General features: G+C 34.7%; 1 protein-coding gene across 1 annotated transcript in view; it reads right to left on the bottom strand.

Moving 5' to 3' along the window:
• The window catches only part of LOC102688851 (glucosidase 2 subunit beta-like), a 220000-nt gene extending 200794 nt beyond the window's left edge, over positions 1-19206 (bottom strand). The window contains exons 1-6 of the mRNA XM_015345445.2: positions 19033-19206; positions 17639-17755; positions 15184-15279; positions 11957-12014; positions 7098-7215; positions 2791-2920 (exon numbers count right to left, since the gene is read on the bottom strand). Of these exons, the coding sequence (XP_015200931.2) occupies positions 2791-2920; positions 7098-7215; positions 11957-12014; positions 15184-15279; positions 17639-17755; positions 19033-19117 (604 nt within the window). The 5' untranslated portion in view covers positions 19118-19206. The remainder of the gene's footprint in view (positions 1-2790; positions 2921-7097; positions 7216-11956; positions 12015-15183; positions 15280-17638; positions 17756-19032) is intronic.
• Positions 19207-20746: the final 1540 nt, after the last annotated feature.

Here is a 20746-nt window from a genome sequence, read left to right as displayed (position 1 = left end):
CACATTGTCATCTTACATGACATAACCAAATATACTTAAAAGTCTAGATTTTATCAAGGGATGCTATTGTATGCTGAAATAGTATAATGGTGTAATAGTATAATGTGCTAGAAAGCCCTCACTTAGTATATTGTGTACAATTGTAGTCTTCATGTAATAGACACTATATCTCTACTCTGCAGTCAGAAAAAAAACATTCTAGGACTTAAGGGAATTTGCTACACTGGCAGGCTAATGGAACTAAACATTTTTAATCTGGAACAGAGAAGATTGCAAGGAGACTTGATACATGTATTGAAAATCCTCAAGGGCAATGACAAAGTCAACCTATTTCTTCAAAATGAACAGTGAAACACAAACCAGCGGGCGACAGTGAAAACTTCACGGAAGTGCATTTAAAACTGAGAACAGGGGTCTTTTCTTCACACAAAGGCTTGTGGAGGTAGAAAACAAACCACCCAGCTATATTGTTGAAGTTGATATGCAGGTTTCTTATACTCTTAAATTTGAATCTGGACTATGTTGTGACCCTGCAATTACCTGAATCGCCAATTGGTTATAACCTTGTTTGGGAGGGCTTTAGCCACTCATGAAAGATTGTTGCAGAGGTGTAATCTGTGTGGCTGACTTACAAGGATATCAACTGATATTGCATTATTCCAAACTCTGTTGTAGGCACTATTTAGCTCACCAATGGCTTAGCATTTTTTGGTGGAAGACCTACTGTATTTATCTTTATTCCCCTTTATGGGATAAGGGTCACAATATTAGGCTCAGTGTATTTACTGTAACAATCATCAATACATAATAGTTTTAGGGGATGCAAAATATTGATTTGAATGTAAAAATAATTGGTTTAAAAGAGGTATTAACACTTATCCTATATTAATGCAGTATGTAAAGCGCTACACTGAAGCCAAAACTGTTCCTAACCAGGGATAGTAAGGGGTCTTTTCTTCACATTCATTCGTACACATTCACTGGCCTAGAAACAATTAGCGACGAGTAAAATTGCTTGAGAAATAACAGAAAGGTTTGCATCACCTTCCCTGGCTAGAACAATCTCTAGATTTCAGTCCTATTAAAAACTAGTTCTACCAATAGACCATGCAAGACCAATTCCACACACCATTACCCTCATTTCCTCTGAAGACAGTCTTGCTGCAGAATGTCATAGGATTCGGTTCCAAAAATTTCACAATCTTGTGGTACACATTTTACATTTTGCTAAAGCTTTTGTAATTTCCAAACATATTATTCAGCACAGGTTCTGAATACTTTGTCCGGTAAGCATTTAGGCCCCTATCCAGGAATTATATCGATAGTACACTGAAAAGGTTTTTCTGAAGACGCAATATTAGCAAAGGCTAATAAAATCTAAAAGCACTTTATTCATGTAAGCTAGTAGGTAAATGAAAGTCACCGGAAAAACATTCATGAACTTTAGTTCTCATCTGTTTAAAGTGGTTTCTTTCTAATATTCAAATTTGTTTAAAGCAGTGGCTGATATGACTAAATAAGCTTTAAAATGTAAGACAGCAATTCTTCCACTTTAAGAAAACAAATCAACACAGAATGCCACTGACTGTTCCTATTGAATGTTATAGAAGATTATATAGCTAAGGAGCAGAATAAATCAGTTAGTGCAATACATGTGGTATGGTAATTTAGGCCATTTATTGTTATTGCTTTCTTTATCAGTTTATGACTGGAAAAATGTGGAAGCTTGCCTTATATTCCCAAAGCGCAAGGCACAATCAACCAGATGTTACTCAGTATCTTTGTATAAACATTATAGTTTTTTTTTTATTGGAGATCTTTCAAAGACAGTTATCACTCCAATTGTCAAGGGAAAGCACTGCAAACGTTACTCAGCATGAAAAATATAGCATCAAGTATATGCCATTTACAGTAATTAATGAAACTATGGAAGCATTTAAATCTATTTTAAATTAAGTCTTGAGAAATTCTAGAGACTTTAAATTTCTTTCTGTGAGAGACTTGGAAAATGAGTGTGTTACAGGTTTTAGGATGAATAATACCATTGAAGAACACACTCTGTCATTCCCCTTATGGCAAAGGTATGAATGGTACAGCATACTGTAGGATTATACATTTTTTTAAGAAAATTCTGACAGATACAGATTTCTTTATCAATATTATATATTATCTACCTTTTCCTTTCCTTCCTGCTTACAAGAAAGTGTGACAATCTGTATGCCACTATCTACAACAAATTGCATAAAATGTTTATTCATAGTGAATTCCCTCAGAGAAATCCAAAACTATTTATTAGAAAGATTATTAACGGAAAACAATTCTGCATCTGAATGGTGTGTTTGGGCCTGTGTATTCTTCATTATATTATGTATGTATTCAACCACCCAATCTATCAGTAGCAGTAGTAATATTAAAACGAATGTTGTTAATAATGTTGTTAATAATAAAAGTATACAAAATGCAGGTGCCAATTCATAGTTCTCTAATAATTAGGACATATTCACCGCTAATAATTGGTAATTATAATTTAATATAAAGTAATAAGGAATAAATAATAAATAATAAAAACTGAAAATAGCTGTGATGCTGTAGGATAAATATTTAGCAACAGTACTGCCTACGAAAAATTTGGTAAGACAAAAGAAAAAAAGTAAACAATGCTATTGGCTTCTTTACATAGTTACAGTATCTCTTTGCCCTCTCTGTAATATTGGGGGGATATAGGGTTTCTCAACAGTTCCTATCAGTCCTTAACGAAGAAAAATAATCTGAATTTAAAAGATCACTCACCATAGCCATCTAGTTTTTGGTATCCCATCACATCATCTTTATGTGCCTCTGCTTCCAGTTTGGCCTTCTTTTCTTCCTCAAGCTTTCTGTGAAGGTTCTCAGACACCCTTCTTAAATCGTTGAGCTGGTTCTGTGAAATGACATGCATTCAATTCTGTAAATTACCTGTAATAGGATTCAAATTAGCCCAGTGTTGGTGAGGTTATCTGCTGTTATTGTTGTCTGTGTAAACATTGGCTCCTGTCTGTAACATGTAAAACGTTAAGTCAATTATAAAGCACATGACATAAAAATTGTGTTCAATATGTTTATTGAGAATCAACAAGAACAACTGCACTGCAATTATCTATAGAATTAACACATTTACCAACTGCTTTTTCTCATCAATGTAACCTCACAACCTCTACATGTAAATAAGTATGCTAAATACAGAGCTTTTAGTACAGATTTTTAATTCAAAAGCCTTAATGTACACGATTTCTGTTTCAAGTTCACAAAAAAAGCTGCAACAACATTTTTTATTTAGCCAATCATAGCTATCCTGAGGCTGATGAGGAATGATGGGAGACACAAAGATATACAGCATCTTCCCTGTAAAACTCCAGGCTTTCTATAAGAAGTCTATAAGAGATAATAGATTAGCTTGTTTTATACTCCTTCCAGGTAAACTCTCACACAATAGGCGTCTGAAATTCACTGACAGGAAAACAATAAAGCTCTGATACTGCAATGGACTGTCAAAATTGATTTTTTGTATTGTGAAGGAATATTTTGTATTTATAAAGGTTATTCCAAATACACATCTGTCCATAAATGGTTGTAAGGTATCGTGATTTACAGTGTTCCACAATACATCTCACATTAAACACATATTTTCTTTATAACAGAGTTACATGTAGCATTTACTAATTCCGCCAGACCATTAAGAACTGATAATTTATTCAAAGAGAAATGCAGTGCTGATTCCTAGCATTAGTATTTTTGACAATTCCACAGCCATATCAAGTCAACCTTCACGAAAAAGTTAACCTTTTTTTAAAAGATAATAAGCTATGTGACCCAACAGCAGAATCTGCAGTAGCATTCTGAAAGTAAATGGTACTTAAGTTGTGTTTCTTCAATAAAAGTCTACTGCAGGTAACAATACAATTGCCACGCTTTGATGAAAACATACTTTAGATTGCTGGCTTTCAGTAGTGGAAACCACTTTTTAGCTCATTCTTAGAACAGGCAGGGGGAATAGCAGTTATGGTCTAAGAGGCAAATAAACATAGGATACTGTAATGACAGCCAATTGAAACACATGGTGTCAAGCCGTGTTACTGCCATACACCTCAACAAAACAGCATATATAAATTCACCTCTCAGAAACCCATTTTGATAATGTAATGAGAGAATCTGTAAAAATGTAGTTTTGCAAAGGATGACTACCTTTCTGGGACACACTATCTGATATATTCTATGTTTATGTATTCAGTGGTAAAAATGATTAATTGTACCTATTATATGATAGTCATGCTTACTTTAATGTGTGAGGAAAAAAGGATTTTGTCATTTACACAGTGCCACACAGTGGCATAAAAACAGTTTCTATAGAAACATTTTAACTGCAGATCATTCTCATTTTGTAATTTCTCTTCTTCATTTCAACTCTAACCTCCTAAAAGTGTTTTGCTCTAAAGCTTGACACTTTGCAAGAGAGAATCAAACTGTGATTAGAAAATCCATAACCTGTGTCATTAGGAGAAGTACTACATACTGTATGTATATTTTATTATACAATTAAAATTTTTAAATATTAAATGTATACCTAAATCAGCATATTGACAGCTTCAACTTTTCTTATTGAGAGATGAGAAAAGATATAGAGGCATGATATCAAATAATTTATTTAACTTCTAACATCTGTGTATTTTCTTTATCTGTAAAGTACAAGGAACACTCATACATACATGCAGAGGGGAATTTAGAGGCAGCTGATGATCCAGTTATCATGGTTTGGGGAGGTGGGAGGTAACCAGAGTACCCAGACAAACCAAATGAAGACAACATGGATGAATAACCTTCACACAGAAAGAGTCCAGTGTCAAACTGAAACCAGGACTAACGAATTGATTGACAGCTGCCATGGTATGATCAACATACCATTATGTATAGCTTTTCACAGAATAAAACATAATCAGAATACTGAATATAAAAATATAAAATAAAATATAGAAACAAAATATAGAAAATATTGAATCAGAATTCAAGAAACAGACTGATGGCATAAAATAATTATGAATTCCTAAATGTGCACTGAGGACTACCCAGAGAAAGCCTAGCAAAATATGTCCTTTTTCACACTTTGATAAATTTCAGTTTTTATGAGAGGTAACAGTTTCTCTGTATTTTTCTTTTTTTAAGATATATTTCAATAAGACAGTCAGTGCCTCCATTTCATATGAAAGCATACAAATACTATATAGGAAGCATTTGGATGGATACCTTGTTGTGTATTGTGTATAATAATACATGTAATGTCATATGCCTTACCATACTATACTGAGGTTCCGTTGTCATGATGTAATTTGTGTTTGCAGCTGTACTAATCAGCTCTGTGGGACTCAACAGAGATACTGTACATTAGGTGTATTTATCCTGAACTTGTGTGAAACATTCTAATTTCACACAAGTGGACTCCATTCAACAAAATATATGCCTTCTAAGGACAATTCATTGTACAAGGGCCTATATAGGTATCTTAGAAATGGGGGTGAATACTTAAGCAATCAATTAATTAGTGTTTTATATTTAGAATTAATTTAGGAGGTTCTGTAGAATTTAGTTTTCACTATGACGTTATAGAGTTTTTTACCCAAATAAACACATTGTGAGTCTACATCGTAACAGTAAATATGAAAAAGTATACTTATGATAGCCTTTGTATAATTCTACACTTCCCTCACTTCACTCTTTTCTTTCTTTCCAGAACAGACCGCTTCCACTTATATTACATTCTTCTCCATCATTATTTCTGTGATTCCAGTAACGTCATAATTACCTGCTAATGCGGTAGCTTCTATCTCATCTAATCTGTTTCTGATTCGCCAAGCATTTACTGTAGGCATAAAAACTTAATTATCTGATTATTTCTAGTTTAATTTTCTGCATTTATTTATGGAATCTTGCCCAAGACAGCTGGTGCCCATTGTGTAACTCATCATGTTTTCATTGATGGCCTTTATTCATAGGATACTTCCTGTGGCCCAGAAAGCAGAAGCCTTCTTCTGCACACCATGTCGTTATCCATGTGTTGTGTAGACAAATTAAGATTTGTAACTGTTCACGTCTGCCCTGTGTTGGTAGGATTCCTGAGGAAATGACTGATTTAGTCCCATTCTCTTTTTCTGGGAAAATTCTGGGAAAACTGGTAGGTGTGAGTCTGTGTGTCTCCCAGGGGCATCCCATCAAGGGTGTACCCTGTTTTACACCTTTGCTTGTTGAGATGGGCTCCAGCTCCTCCATGACCCTGAATGGATGGATTTCCCAGAAAACAATGTTACAGGAAGTCATCAGAATTCCAGAACTCAGTGACACAGTGGATAAAAACCTGCCCTGTAAATTACTACAGTCATGTACTCTAAACTGTGTCCTCAGATAAAATAACACTAGCAGATGCTGCTTTAGCAACTCTAGAAAATGTTAACATCCCTAAAAACTATACCAAACACGAGACCTTGGAATAGAAAATAACAGATCTCCAGCACAGAAAAATCTGCTATTTCAATCCTCACACAAACAGTAGAAAAAAAAGGAGTGAATATGACATTATTGGTAAAGATGTTTTGTGTGTTTATATGGATTACCTTCCCTCGGGACAGATTTTCAGAGAAGGGTTAACTAAATTGCTGTATTTGTTTGCCATTTTCTACATGGTTTATAAGAGGGAATACGATAAAGTAGACTATCATTATTAAGAATTAGTATCCTTACGATATCCTTACTTTTTTTCATTATGATACCAACTTAATGTGATTTCCAGAAACTCCCTAGCACTTTGAAAAAAGTGACTATGTGTCTTATGTCTAGGAGTTACCTACCATGCCAAACAAAAACCATATCTGAAATACCAATGAACAATCACACACAGAACACATTTAAGAGAAACAAGTCAGGAAAACAGCAGGAAAAGTCCAACTGATTTGAGCTACTCTTTGAAGAGTCTGTTTTAATTAAAACAGATTCAGAAAGATGACTTGCTCATCCTATAATAAGAATAGAAAAGAAGGGTTGAAAAGTAGGAAAAAAAGATTGCCATCATCTACCTGTTTCTCATGCCACATGTTAATTCCGTCCTTGATTAGCTGTTGCTTCAAGTGTAGTCCTTCATTCACACTTCTTATCTGATTTTCTACTTCAGCTCTTTGCCTCTGACCCAGTTTTCTAAAAGATACAATCTGTCATTACTGTTCTGTACATGAAATTGCAGGCAATCTTTCTCCTCACAGGAGGTTGCATTTCATTTAGGAGCCAGCTCCGAGCCATCGAAAAAATAAATTAAGAAAAGGAAGAGGATTCTGAACGTAAGCAATTTTTATAGCTATCAGAGAAAACAGTTCTTGTCAACGCATATGACAGCAATCAGGTACATTGTTTCTGAAGTAAAAGGTACAGGAAAACATCTGAAAAGTATTAAATTAGAGAACGGGGCCATATAAAAGATTAAGCTGACTTTAATTCAAGCAGGAGATAAAGTAACTTTCTGACATAATGGACTCTTTTGTTACCTTCAAATAATCATATTTTGTAGCTGATAGAATAGAAAAACAAAATCTGAATAAGAAATGATTAGTATTGCCTGTATTTACGTCATTTGAGTTTTAATACTGCAATGTCTAGATATCAGTGATTTTTAATTAAGCCTTGCAATACACCAACAATGTCTCCACACCTTTTCAAGATGTATTTCTCCATTGTACAAGTGTAAAAACAAAAGGCTGACTACACTATTCTGATTTTTAACTGTTGTAGAAGCAGGATATCGGAAATGTGCAAAATATTTTTTTTTTTATTCTTACATCTATACATTAAAACATTAACCTGATAACTATTCATCACAGTTTCAAAAGCATTTTTTTTTCATTTTTATAGTATGTCATTATTTCAAGGTTTGGTTGTTCTCAAACTCCTGGAATTATTTTAATTTAGTTTAGCACAGTCTCAACCTACTCTATATTTTGCAAAAGTGAGAAATGCTCTACATGCATCATCAGTCAGAGTTGTAATTCGACTGTAAGTTCGACTGAGCTCTGAATATAGATTTAAGTGCTAGAATCTTCAGATGAATCTTCCTTTCAAGAAAACTGTACTATAAAAAGTTAGATATACTTAACATCAGAATTACATTCCATAGAGGATATTTTCTCCTTTATAATATTATTTATCACACTTCTATAACCAATTTCCACTACTCCCAGTTACTCCCATATTATGCAACTGAATGCCAAAGGTACTGTATACTACGTTCTTCATATAATATTTGGGACTACAACTGGCATTAAGAAATTAAGCTTAATTCCTGTGTTATTAGTGGATATGCTGTTTTGTGTTAAAACCTTGATTGTTTAAACCATTTGTTCAATTAATATATGACAATGTTAAATGCTGTGTGTTGTTGTTGTTGTTGTTGTTGTTGTTGTTGTTGTTGTTGTTGTTGTTGTTGTTGTTGTTGAATAAGACTGTCTTTATTTGTTATTATGACTTAGATGAAGATCAGATCACATTTTAGGAGCCATTAATGCAGAAATCAAGATAATTCCAAAGGGTTCACAAACTTTATCTCAGAACTGTAAGAGAAAGCCAACTGCTCAATCTTGTTTCTCAGTAATTTAAAGATTAAAGTATATCACACTATCATGTCTTAAAAGATCCGAACATGATTAAGGTGTTTGTTCCAGACCCCTTAAATATTCTGAGTATTACACTTATATTCCTTGCTCCTTGTATTGAGCTGATGAGAACATCCTACTGAGTGGCTTTGACAAAAACAATTTTGCCAGTTTTATTTTAGGATTGTAAATGCCCCCATTGAGGCCTACAGTATGTAATCTTCTCTGCTTCAAACTATAAGAATCATTTTAAAGGTATGAAATTCTTCTTATACCAGGAAGTAATACAGTGCCTTGCGAAAGTATTCGGCCCCCTTGAACTTTTCAACCTTTTGCCACATTTCAGGCTTCAAACATAAAGATATAAATTTTTTATTTTATGTGAAGAATCACCAACAAGTGGGACACAATTGTGAAGTGGAACGAAATCTATTGGATTTTTGAAACTTTTTTAACTAATAAAAAAATGAAAAGTGGGGCGTGCAAAATTATTCGGCCCCCTTGCGTTAATACTTTGTAGAGCCACCTTTTGCTGCGATTACAGCTGCAAGTCGCTTGGGGTATGTCTCTATCAGTTTTGCACATCGAGAGACTGAAATTCTTGCCCATTCTTCCTTGCAAAACAGCTCGAGCTCAGTGAGGTTGGATGGAGAGCGTTTGTGAACAGCAGTTTTCAGCTCTTTCCACCGATTCTCGATTGGATTCAGGTCTGGACTTTGACTTGGCCATTCAAACACCTGGATACGTTTATTTGTGAACCATTCCTTTGTAGATTTTGCTGTATGTTTGGGATCATTGTCTTGTTGGAAGATAAATCTCCGTCCCAGTTTCAGGTCTTTTGCAGACTCCAACAGGTTTTCATCCAGAATGGTCCTGTATTTGGCTGCATCCATCTTCCCCTCAATTTTAACCATCTTCCCTGTCCCTGCTGAAGAAAAGCAGGCCCAAACCATGATGCTGCCACCACCATGTTTGACAGTGGGGATGGTGTGTTGAGGGTGATGAGCTGTGTTGCTTTTACGCCAAACATATCGTTTTGCATTGTGGCCAAAAAGTTCGATTTTGGTTTCATCTGACCAGAGCACCTTCTTCCACATGTTTGGGGTGTCTCCCAGGTGGCTTGTGGCAAACTTTAGACGAGACTTTTTATGGATATCTTTGAGAAATGGCTTTCTTCTTGCCACTCTTCCATAAAGGCCAGATTTGTGCAGTGTAAGACTGATTGTTGTCCTATGGACAGACTCTCCCACCTCAGCTGTAGTTCTCTGCAGTTCATCCAGAGTGATCATGGGCCTCTTGGCTGCATCTCTGATCAGTCTTCTCCTTGTCTGAGCTGAAAGTTTAGAGGGACGGCCAGGTCTTGGTAGATTTGCAGTGGTCTGATACTCCTTCCATTTCAAGATGATCGCTTGCACAGTGCTCCTTGGGATGTTTGAAGCTTGGGAAATCTTTTTGTATCCAAATCCGGCTTTAAACTTCTCCACAACAGTATTACGGACCTGCCTGGTGTGTTCCTTGGTCTTCATGATGCTCTCTGCGCTTTCAACAGAACCTTGAGACTATCACAGAGCAGGTGCATTTATACAGAGACTTGATTACACACAGGTGGATTCTATTTATCACCATCAGTCATTTAGGACAACATTGGATCATTCAGAGATCCTCGCTGAACTTCTGGAGTGAGTTTGCTGCACTGAAAGTAAAGGGGCCGAATAATTTTGCACGCCCCACTTTTCATTTTTTATTAGTTAAAAAAGTTTCAAAAATCCAATAGATTTCGTTCCACTTCACAATTGTGTCCCACTTGTTGGTGATTCTTCACATAAAATAAAAAAATTATATCTTTATGTTTGAAGCCTGAAATGTGGCAAAAGGTTGAAAAGTTCAAGGGGGCAGAATACTTTCGCAAGGCACTGTATGTTTGTTTTCATTTGTACTGCCTTTGGAGCAGGAATATCTCTCCTGAACTGACACTGTTGTATTTTTCTCCATTATACATGTCTAATCCAAAATGTTTCAGATTTGCAGGCAATCCCATTTTCTTTAATCTAATCACTTCACTCAAAAGCAGTGCTGGTGTTTAAATTAATTTAATTTATATTTTCTGTATTGTTTTAAGTTAAAATTAATACATCTTCTCTGACTGACAAATACTAACTGCACCAAACATTTAAGAAAGGTTAAAGTCGATTAGTTGAGCTAGTAAACCAATAAAAAGTTAAGGTCTAATATATATATATCTCAATTGGTTAAATATATTAGTGAGTTAAAGTATTTAAGAGATTCTAAAGTGAAGAATATATATTAGCTGTCAGATAACTCAGTCTCATGAGTAATGTGAAATTAATTTAGATTTGTAGGATATAAATTTGGATATAAATAGGATATAAATTTGATAAATATGTGCCAGAAATTTCACTATTTCTTATATTGTATCTCCATTCCCTTATTTTTTCCAGTAAAGGATTAATGGTCAATTTATGAGCAATTTCATATAATTGCATTTTTAATGTAAAAATATCTTGCATATGAAGTGAGTAATGGGGTTTTGGGTGATGTGTATCTTTATGAAGCAGTGTTTACAAATGTGGGCTGTGTGAGATAAACAACAGCCATGGACAGTATTTCTCATGTACAGTGAAAAAGTGCCCTCTTGTGGTAGAATGTGTAGTTACAACTGGTGAGCAAGCAAAGTTCTGAAAATCCCAAAACAGACTTAAAGCCAGAATGGTTTTCAAATCTGATATAATTCTGTAACACAATATATACAGTAATAGAAAACATTTACTCTGCAGTTCTGGAATCCTAATTAATTTGACCTCACATGCATACTGTATCTCTAAAAACATTGATCATTGCACTAATATATAAGTGCTAAAAAGCAAATTGCTCCAAGTGGTTACAAAATGATGATTCGAGAGTGATCAATAAAACTGATTAGACTATGGTTATCCAAGAAAAGAAGTAACCATGTTACTTGATATACAATATACAAGTACTCTGCACTCTAAAAAATAACTAGACAACTGTCAAAAGTCTTACATTACCTCCAATTTGAGCTCATTAATAGCCTTTGTTTAGTTTCTCTCCTAGATAATGTATATCAAGTTATTTAAACTATCTGTTAGCAATTTGTAAACAGAAAAATCTTTAGAAAATGCATCCAGCTAATAATCAAATCTTCAAAGAGCAGAATGCATGACTATAATTTGCTTTTCCTCTGGAAGCTGTTTTGTTGATACTGTAGTTACATAGTGCCAAGATAAGTATGTTCACAGCCACTTATTATCACTGACCTGCATGTACTGGGGCAATGTGTTTGGCTGTTATATTCATCAGAGGCATCACAGCAATCTGTCATTAAGAAAAGCAAGAAAACAAAAATCTACTGTGTTAACAGCCTCTATCAATGATTAAATCACACAGAGGCAAAAAGAACAAGGGCAAAAAACAGAACAAACGGATATTACTACAAAAACTATAAATATTCAAATTTACACCTTTAAGTGTTATAGTAATGTCTAAAGCCCATGCAGTTCGCATGAATTATGACTCTGGATATAACAACATTCTGACCAAATGCATGCTCTTAAAAAGCCACCACAATCCTGAGAACTGAATCTTGAAAGTAATACATATAGGTCAAAGTTAGTTATGTCACACTTATGTGCTATAATAAGGGCAAAACAACTGTCACTGGCAGCTGACTTCAACTTTGACATGAAAGGCAGAATTAAATTCATAAAAAGGTGCCATTTCGAAATTCTGGTGAAAAGGTAAAACCTGATTCATGTTCCCGAAAAATTATAGACAGGAAAAATTTAATTCTCAAGTTATTAATTTAAAAAATGATTTTAGTTATAGAAAAAAATCTTCATTGTTAGCTTTGCTGAAATCCATGAAAGTTATCGGGAATGATGGATACATTGAGACAAACTGCAGTAGCTCTAAGGGGCTCTGTTTCGAAGACAGCAGCCAGAAAAGAATGCAAACCTGCAAAGAGCTGTCAAAAGCAATTCCTACTGACTACTAGATAGGTGTATATGAATCTGTGACAGAGTGTTATGAAAGCTGTCAGTCTGATTGCAATCATTATTGCATGCTGATCTGAAAGGATGCCAACCTAAGAAAAAAGATTTGGTATGAGATGTGGCTTTAAAGAAAAATATGTTTTGAGATAGTTTCATATTAATATCCTGAAATAAAGAGAACAGGTTCTGTTAGAAATTAAGGTTTACTAGCCATTTCAGGATGTTTCTTAAAAAAAACTATAAACCCAATTGTTGAGTATGTTAAAACATACAACAATGACATCTTTAATGTTTAAGAACATCCATTATAATGTTTGGGGCATCCATTATATCATTTTTGTGTTTTAGTAAAGCAATTTTTTAAATTTAAAATAAATTATCTCAAGCCAATCTTTTTTTTTTGCCACTCTAGCTAATGTACCGAATTCATCTGGGAAGAAATTGTTTCGCAAAGAGAATTATTGTAAATTCTAATTCATTTGTAAAATGAATTCATTTTATCAATTGCATAAAGGCTTTCAGCTGTAATTTCTGCTGCTGATGCTTCCTCCAAACACAGAGTTCACAGGTCTGAATTCCTAAGTAAACAACATATTTCATTTTTTTTATTTTATTTTGTTTTTGCTAACATTAACTGCATGTTTACTGCAGCAATCTGAGTGAAGTACTGTACCTGGAACAAGGGTACCAAGGCCATATCCCGACCAAAACTTAAGCCTGCAACAGTACTTCATCAACAACTTGGCTGATTAGTTTTCCCAATACTTTGTATTGTACAGCTAAATAAAAATTGATTAATACCCCTGTAAATGCTGAAAAAGTAAAGAATGTATCTGGGAAAGACTTGTTTTATACTGTGTTTTATACTAGGGTAGATTGTGGTTCTAGTAAAACACTTAAGAAGACTTAAAAGTTATAATACATACATTTTATTTAGCAGCTCTGTCTAATCTCATTCAGACAATAACAATTTGACAGATAATCTTTTTGACTTTGATGATTTCGTAATCCTTAGAATATGGTGTAAATCAAACCTGGACTCCTTATTTGGAAAAAAAACATTCAAGCATAACAATTTTTCATTTTAAGGGTAAAGATGCAATGCAATAAAGTAGAAAAATTGCATCACTAGGGAAACTCAAAAAGAAAATTAAACAACAAAACAGAAACTATAGTGAATTACTGCATATTGGCCTTATTCATTGACTTCCCAGTTGCCAAACAATTCAGAAAGTATTTTGAATTTTGTCTATAATTTTTTCTGACCTACAGTAACCATTCATTTTGCTGCTTTTACAGGTCCAGTGTTTCACCTAATCTCCCAGATTCAGTTCAGTTTATTTGTCATATTCACAAGTGTAATGAAATGCTTATGCCAACTTGCAACACAACTCCACTCTCCATTGCAACGTTGAATAAAATGTCAATGTTTGTCTGCAACAATTACGCACAGACAATTAGAGAACAATTATTCACATAACTGTGTGATTAATTATGTCAATGAATTATATTGTTCCAATAAAGCTTTAAGAACAAAAATATGTATTGCTTTATGTTGTTTCATGTTCTATGGATTTATATTTCTTTAAATAACGATTATGAATTTTCATGTTTTTTTCATGAATTTGCATATCAGTATTTTTAATTTCACATAGTTCATACAGGAGGACAAGTGCATTTCTTTGTGACTATATCCATGCCTCCTTCCATTTTTTTAACCACTTCTTCTAATGCAGGGTTGTGTGGGAGCTGAATCCTGTCCCGGAAAACAATGGTCACAAGGCAGGGTATCAACTGGATGGGATGCCAGTTTATCACAGGGCAAGACACACAGACACAAAGACACGCACACACTCACACCTAAGGCCAGTTGCCCCAGGTGCCAATTAATCTACCCGTATGTTTTTTTTTACTTTGGGAACTGTGGGAGGAAACCAGAGCACCCAGGGGAAACCAGTGCAAACAAAGGGAGATCACGTAAACTTCAAGCAGAAGCACCCCAGGTCTGGAATTGAACCCGTGGCCCCAGTTCTGCAAGGCAATGCTAACTGCTGTGCCACAGTGCCGCACCACAATATGTCTTCTCCAACCAAATTATGACTATGTTTATAGGTCAATGCAAAGTACATTTTCGGGTGCAACTTCTGGAGTGATATGAAAGCTCAAATAAGATACTATAGGGGAACAAGTAAAGGCTTTTCCTTGCTGAGAAGAAAAGAAACAACTTTCCAGCTGTGGAGCCTTCTTCGGGTATGGGAAGAAGGCTCAACACAAAGAAGGCACACACCCGAAGAAGGCTCCACAGTCGAAACGTTGTGTTTCTTTTCTTCTCTTTTCAGCACTTGTTCCTTTGCAGCCTACGCATACAGTATGTTAAAGAACTACTTTAACATACTGTAAGACAAAAACAAATAAGAGCAAAAATGTAAACAGAGTTTAATAAAACAAAACCATGACCACTAACATATCGAGAAGGAAAGGGAGTTCCTTACCACAGATTCCATCATTAACTCTTGATGAAGGGATGTAATGGGGACGGAAACCAAGATTAGTGCAATAAAACCGCCCATTTGAACATGCCGCAGTACCTGTGAAAGAGTAAAGCACTTTAAACAGAAAAATCTTAAATGTTGTGCTTTAAATCATCTGCCTCTAGCTCACTGTGCTATTCTGAACCTGGTCAGGAACTAGGAATCATCGATGACAATGAGGGATTGAGAATAGGTAAATTCATGTTGGAAACACAGTAATAACAAAGCACAGCCTCAACATTTACAGATGTGGGTGGACAACAAGATACAAATGTTTATCATTCAATGCAATGTGAAGATTAGTTAGACTCTATCTTGATAGAATTTAATTCCAAAAAGCACTGAAAAATAAGGTATACATCTAAAACACTCTGCATTATTTTTGTTACATTACTGTTTTCTGGCTAAGCCAAATGGCACTAGGAGGCTTTGAGTGTAAGGATGTTGTAACATTTAACTGTAATTCTGATAGAGGTAAGAGTTTAAGGTCTATGTCCTTTACATGCAAAGAGATTAATTAATAAAGGATGCTGTGCCGGACTCTATGTTATCTGCATGATTCCTTTGAACATGCCTGACATTATTCATAATTAACAAAACCTGCCTCTCAGTTCTGGTCTTGTAAATAACAAGTGACAATGAATGTTTCTAAACCAATTCCTGGATCTTCTCTTGTTCATTCTTATGATTCAGTGAGGCAAGCTTTAACATAACTGACTGCAAGCCAAGCAAATGTCTTTGACCTTTGTGTCCACATTAAACTTGCAGCAGTATCTAAATTTTATTAATATACAGTAGGTTCTCAGACATTATGTATATCTTCCTAAGAAGAAAGAGAAAGAGTGACTCCCAATATTGGCGATGTAACTAGAATAGAAACATCCTTAAAAATAAATTTCCAATAATGTAATACAACTGAAGATGGCAGTATTATTCAAAAACAGGACTTTGAGGCACATGGGAAGAGCAACAAACAGGTTACTGTTTAAACTGTTCCTGTTATTTAAAGTTACACAAAGATATCTGAAGTAAATGTCCAGTAAATGCAATAAAATAATAAAGGACATTATTTTTCCAAGAAAATGAAACATAGAGGACATTTGTATAAAAAGATTAGTATCTCTGCAGTGAAAATCTGTAGTTGTTCTGATTTCTTTTCATCTTTGTGAAGTGTTCTGTCTGAGTTTTCAAGTTTAGATAAAAAATATTCACTGTAAAAAATAAGTATAAATGATTTGTAACTCAACAACATGGAATATCATTGGTAGGGGTGCAGTTTTGCATGACTCTGTGCATTAAAAGAAAACAAAATGTTTCTACATTAATTAAATGGCTGCAATATTAAGACATTTAAGATTTAAGCCATGATAATGCTTCTGAAAATGAAATGACCTAATTTTAAAACAAAGATGGAATATCAATTTAAGTTCAAGAATGCAAAATAAAAGCATTTCATGCTTCTTAAGCTTATGGATTTATATAAAGTAGCTTAAAATTAATAAATAAAATTAAAATACCAGTAGTGCCAATCAAGAATGCTAAACCAATTTTGCATGCTTGCACATCCCATACATGGAAGCACAGTCACACGGACAGTATTCCACATTCTGTACCTCTGACAATGTTTTTGGAAACAATATTGAAAACATATTGAGTGTTTAACTGAGGTTTCTGTGTATGTGATGAATCTCACATTCATCAAAAACAATCTTAATGGGGACACCGTGAAGCTGCAAGTGTTGTCCTTTGAATAAGACAAACTGATGTCCTGACTACCTGGTTATTAAAGATCCCAAGGCACTGTTAAAAAGAATAGGGGTGTTATCCTTGTTACACTGGCTAAATTCCACCTTGACTGGCACAATCTGGCCTACTGTACCTAAATTTTCCCGCTGTTTCAACCAGTGAAGCAATTTCTATGGTTGGAACTTATAAACCTAACCATATAGATAGAGGGAATGATGTCACATGATGGCTACTGCATGTCACCCACGTGGGAGTTGTCAGGGATTAATTATATGGGTTTCCTCCTCCATGGAAAGCACTTTAGGATTTAAAGTTCAATACTGCTTTAAGAAATTAACTGTTAAGAGTTATTTTAGGTTTAAACACTTGGTCTTCACATGATATGAGTGTTGCATTCCCAGACATGCAGTGTTTCTGTCATTTGAGTTATTATCTAAAGTCAGACTTGTCTGCCTTAGTTTACATATAAACATAAGATTAGTTTATGACAGAACTCTATTTGAAAGCAAACACTTTCTCATGACTTTGGTTTAACTAAAATAGCTTAACATCCCTATGCTTGAAATAGCTTATGAATCAACAACTGTTGTTGCAGCTTCAGATTTAACATATCTAAACATGAATAAAATCATAACACATCTAGAGATTTAGCATAATCACAGATAGTCACCTGGTTCATCTGAGCCATCAGGGCAGTCACAATAGTCATCATTCACTTGGTCAAAGGGAATGAGCTTTGAACCATCAATGCAGAGAAAAGATGTTTTCTCTTTGTAAAACCTCCGATCTACAAAGGAATAATAAAGAGAGTATTGGTCGACGTTGAAAAGTCCAATTTTGAGAAAATAGTGAATTTTTTTTAAAGGTTGGATGGATGTTCTCATGCTAATGATAATATAATGTATATTTTAAAAAATCAGTTATCAGATTCCTCCGGATATTTTTATTTCTATCAACTTGAAAATGTTCATGCTTGCACAGTCTATCATGTAAAAATGATGCTCAAGCAAACATTATATTTTGAAATATGGAAAAAAGCAAATGACTTAACATTCAAAATTGTTTAGATTACAACAGATAAGATTTAAACTCTTCAAAAAGGCATGCAAAACTAAAAAAGCACAGAGGCTACTGTTGCAAATGACTAAGGCTAACAATGAAACTGCTTATTGTGCAGATGAGAAAATGCACTCATTTTAGAGTTGGCTGATTAAATTGGAGATGATAGCTGTACAGTATGCTTGGGTTACATGATTTTGACCTACATCCCCTTTAAATAAGGTACAAACATAAATCCGAGAGCTTTTTTCAAACATATACTGTATATATTGAATAATTAAAGTACTATACTGTATGAAAGGTTTGCATTACAGACAGTACTTCATTTCCACAGAACTAAAAAGGGCTTGTACAGTCAGTGTCAAATCTGTTGTGAGTTTCATATGGTGTTTTAGCAGTCCTAATGTGTTGAGGAACGATTATACTTTATTGAATTCAATTCTAGAAATGAATGGCACAACAAATATCGTTACACACAACCACTTAGCATTACAGCTAGTCTACAGTCTTACTTATAAACGTGTAGATGCTTGAGCACCACCACCTTAGGATTGTGTTATCAAAGGCAGCTTAAATATGTTAGAAAACATCTACATTGAGAACGGCATAACCTGAAGTTGCTAATAATATTTATTTAATAAATTCTAAAATGTTTTTAAAGTTTTTTTTTATTGGTATTTTTTTATTTCAAATCCACTCTACACTACTACATTTTGATTTTGTTCATACCTGGCACACTCGCGAACAACGTTTATTATCATAAACGTAACAAAATAAACCAAATCCATGAATACCTGCTACTCTGACGCCTGTGTTCAAATATGCACAGTGCTTTTCAGAGCAAGCGGTCACATTACTGTATTAGCATTGCTGCATCCGCATTGCAATACTGAGGACAAATTAAACTGTAACTGTTTATTTAGGAGTAATATTCTGTGTTGGTGTTTTTTTTTTATTTCGGGGAAAACAGCGCATTAAAAGGGATTCTTTGCTGAAATCACTTACATGCCAGGGAAATTCCTCTTATTTTCCTTGAGTCCACATATGCTGTGAACCAAATTGTCATTGCAATAATAATGTGATATTGCATTTCTTTAAGGTATGCTTTCTCAAACTACAGCTGCACACAGAACATAGTCAAAGCTATTCTGAACCCTAGACAAACCGACGTTACTGCACTTCCTGGAACTACTGTATCCCACAAGGTCCGGAACATGTGATTGGTTGACGTATCGGCCCTTGCGCCATTTTTAAAGGTATATCGCAACTGTGCTAATATGTTTCTCTACAAAATACTCTTGAAAATGTTTTGAGTGTGTATTTCAATTTTACTTCTGTTTTTATTTTTCACATGCAATTCCAAAAAATGTTCAAGTTTAAAATCATGAATAGTTTTATTTCTTCTGATTCATTATGAACAGATCCGGGTAAGATCTTGCTGACAGTTCAGTTGAGTTCAATGTAATGAAGTGAACACCCTCCCCTTCTCCTTTTTTCACGTTTATTTCTGTATTTATTACTCTAATGATTTTCTCTTTTATGTGTTTTTGTTTTTACCCTGTAAAGTGCCCCCAAACGCTTTTGGTGTACGAGTACAGTGAAATAAATGTTAGGATCCTTGTAACACACAGCAAGTAAAAACTAGTCTTGATTCGGTGATTAGGGTGATTAAGTTTTCTTTTATTCACATTTTCTCACTCGTACTGATTTATTGTTATCTTGTATTTCCACTGTTCAATCACCCATCAAAGTGGGTCATTATTGGAAAATTGTGTATTTGGTGTTTAAACAATGAACACTTATATTCGCAAAAGTAGGCTTTAGCAGGGTAACTCACAAAAAGGAAAGCACCCAAAGGACACCCATGCAAATTTGGGAAGAACATATAAACTCCACACCCAGTTCTGCATGGTAACAATGCTGACCACTGCACCACCATGCCATCTTACTTTTAAAATGGAAAACAAAATTATGTTTGCAATAATAATAAGTGTTGTTGTTGTTGTTGTTGTTGTTGTTACATACACTGTTTTTCACTATTTAACAAGATGAATAAGATAATTTTAATTGAACCTTCTTGTAGATGTTTTAGTCAGGAGCCTCTATAGTTTGGCACAACTTCTAGTTATACACTAACATTCATGCATTGTGGACCAAGTGCTAAATGTATTAAGGAAATGAATGTTGGGCGTCAATATGAATAATAAACGTGAAAGTTAAATATTAGTTAAATTGTGAGCAATCGTCCTGTGCTGGACTTTATAAAGAAGTTGTCAGTTTATTATAAACCCTTCTGCCCTGGAGTAAGGAATTTGACAGGCAAACCCTGAAGCAGAGAAGTGGTTATTTTAAAGATTCCAGTTTGCTGTGAGCAGAGTTGTCAGTACCTAAAGACTCTGCTTGCATGGAACTGTTACTGTACAATATAGACTCATCAGAGAGTAAAAAGGGCTGAACAGTGTCACAGTAGTCAGCATTTCTGCCTTACAGCACTGGGGTCCTGTGTTCAAGTCTGAACAGGTGGTGCTGTCTGCATGTAGTTGGTATGTTTTCCCCTTTTTTGCATGGGTTTTCACTGGGAGCTCCGGTTGCTTGTCAGGATGGGCTCCAGCTCCCCCATGACCATGAATGGGATGAAGCCATTGGAAAATGGATGGAACACGAAAAGTGTTTTGTCCGGTACAGTAGCAAAATAAAAGTGTTTCAGGCTTTTCAAACC

This window comes from Lepisosteus oculatus, chromosome 1 (genome assembly GCF_040954835.1).
Source record: "Lepisosteus oculatus isolate fLepOcu1 chromosome 1, fLepOcu1.hap2, whole genome shotgun sequence".
Taxonomy (NCBI): Eukaryota; Metazoa; Chordata; class Actinopteri; order Semionotiformes; family Lepisosteidae; genus Lepisosteus; species Lepisosteus oculatus.
Note: the sequence above shows the minus strand (reverse complement) of the source record. Positions and strands in the feature narration are given on the sequence as shown.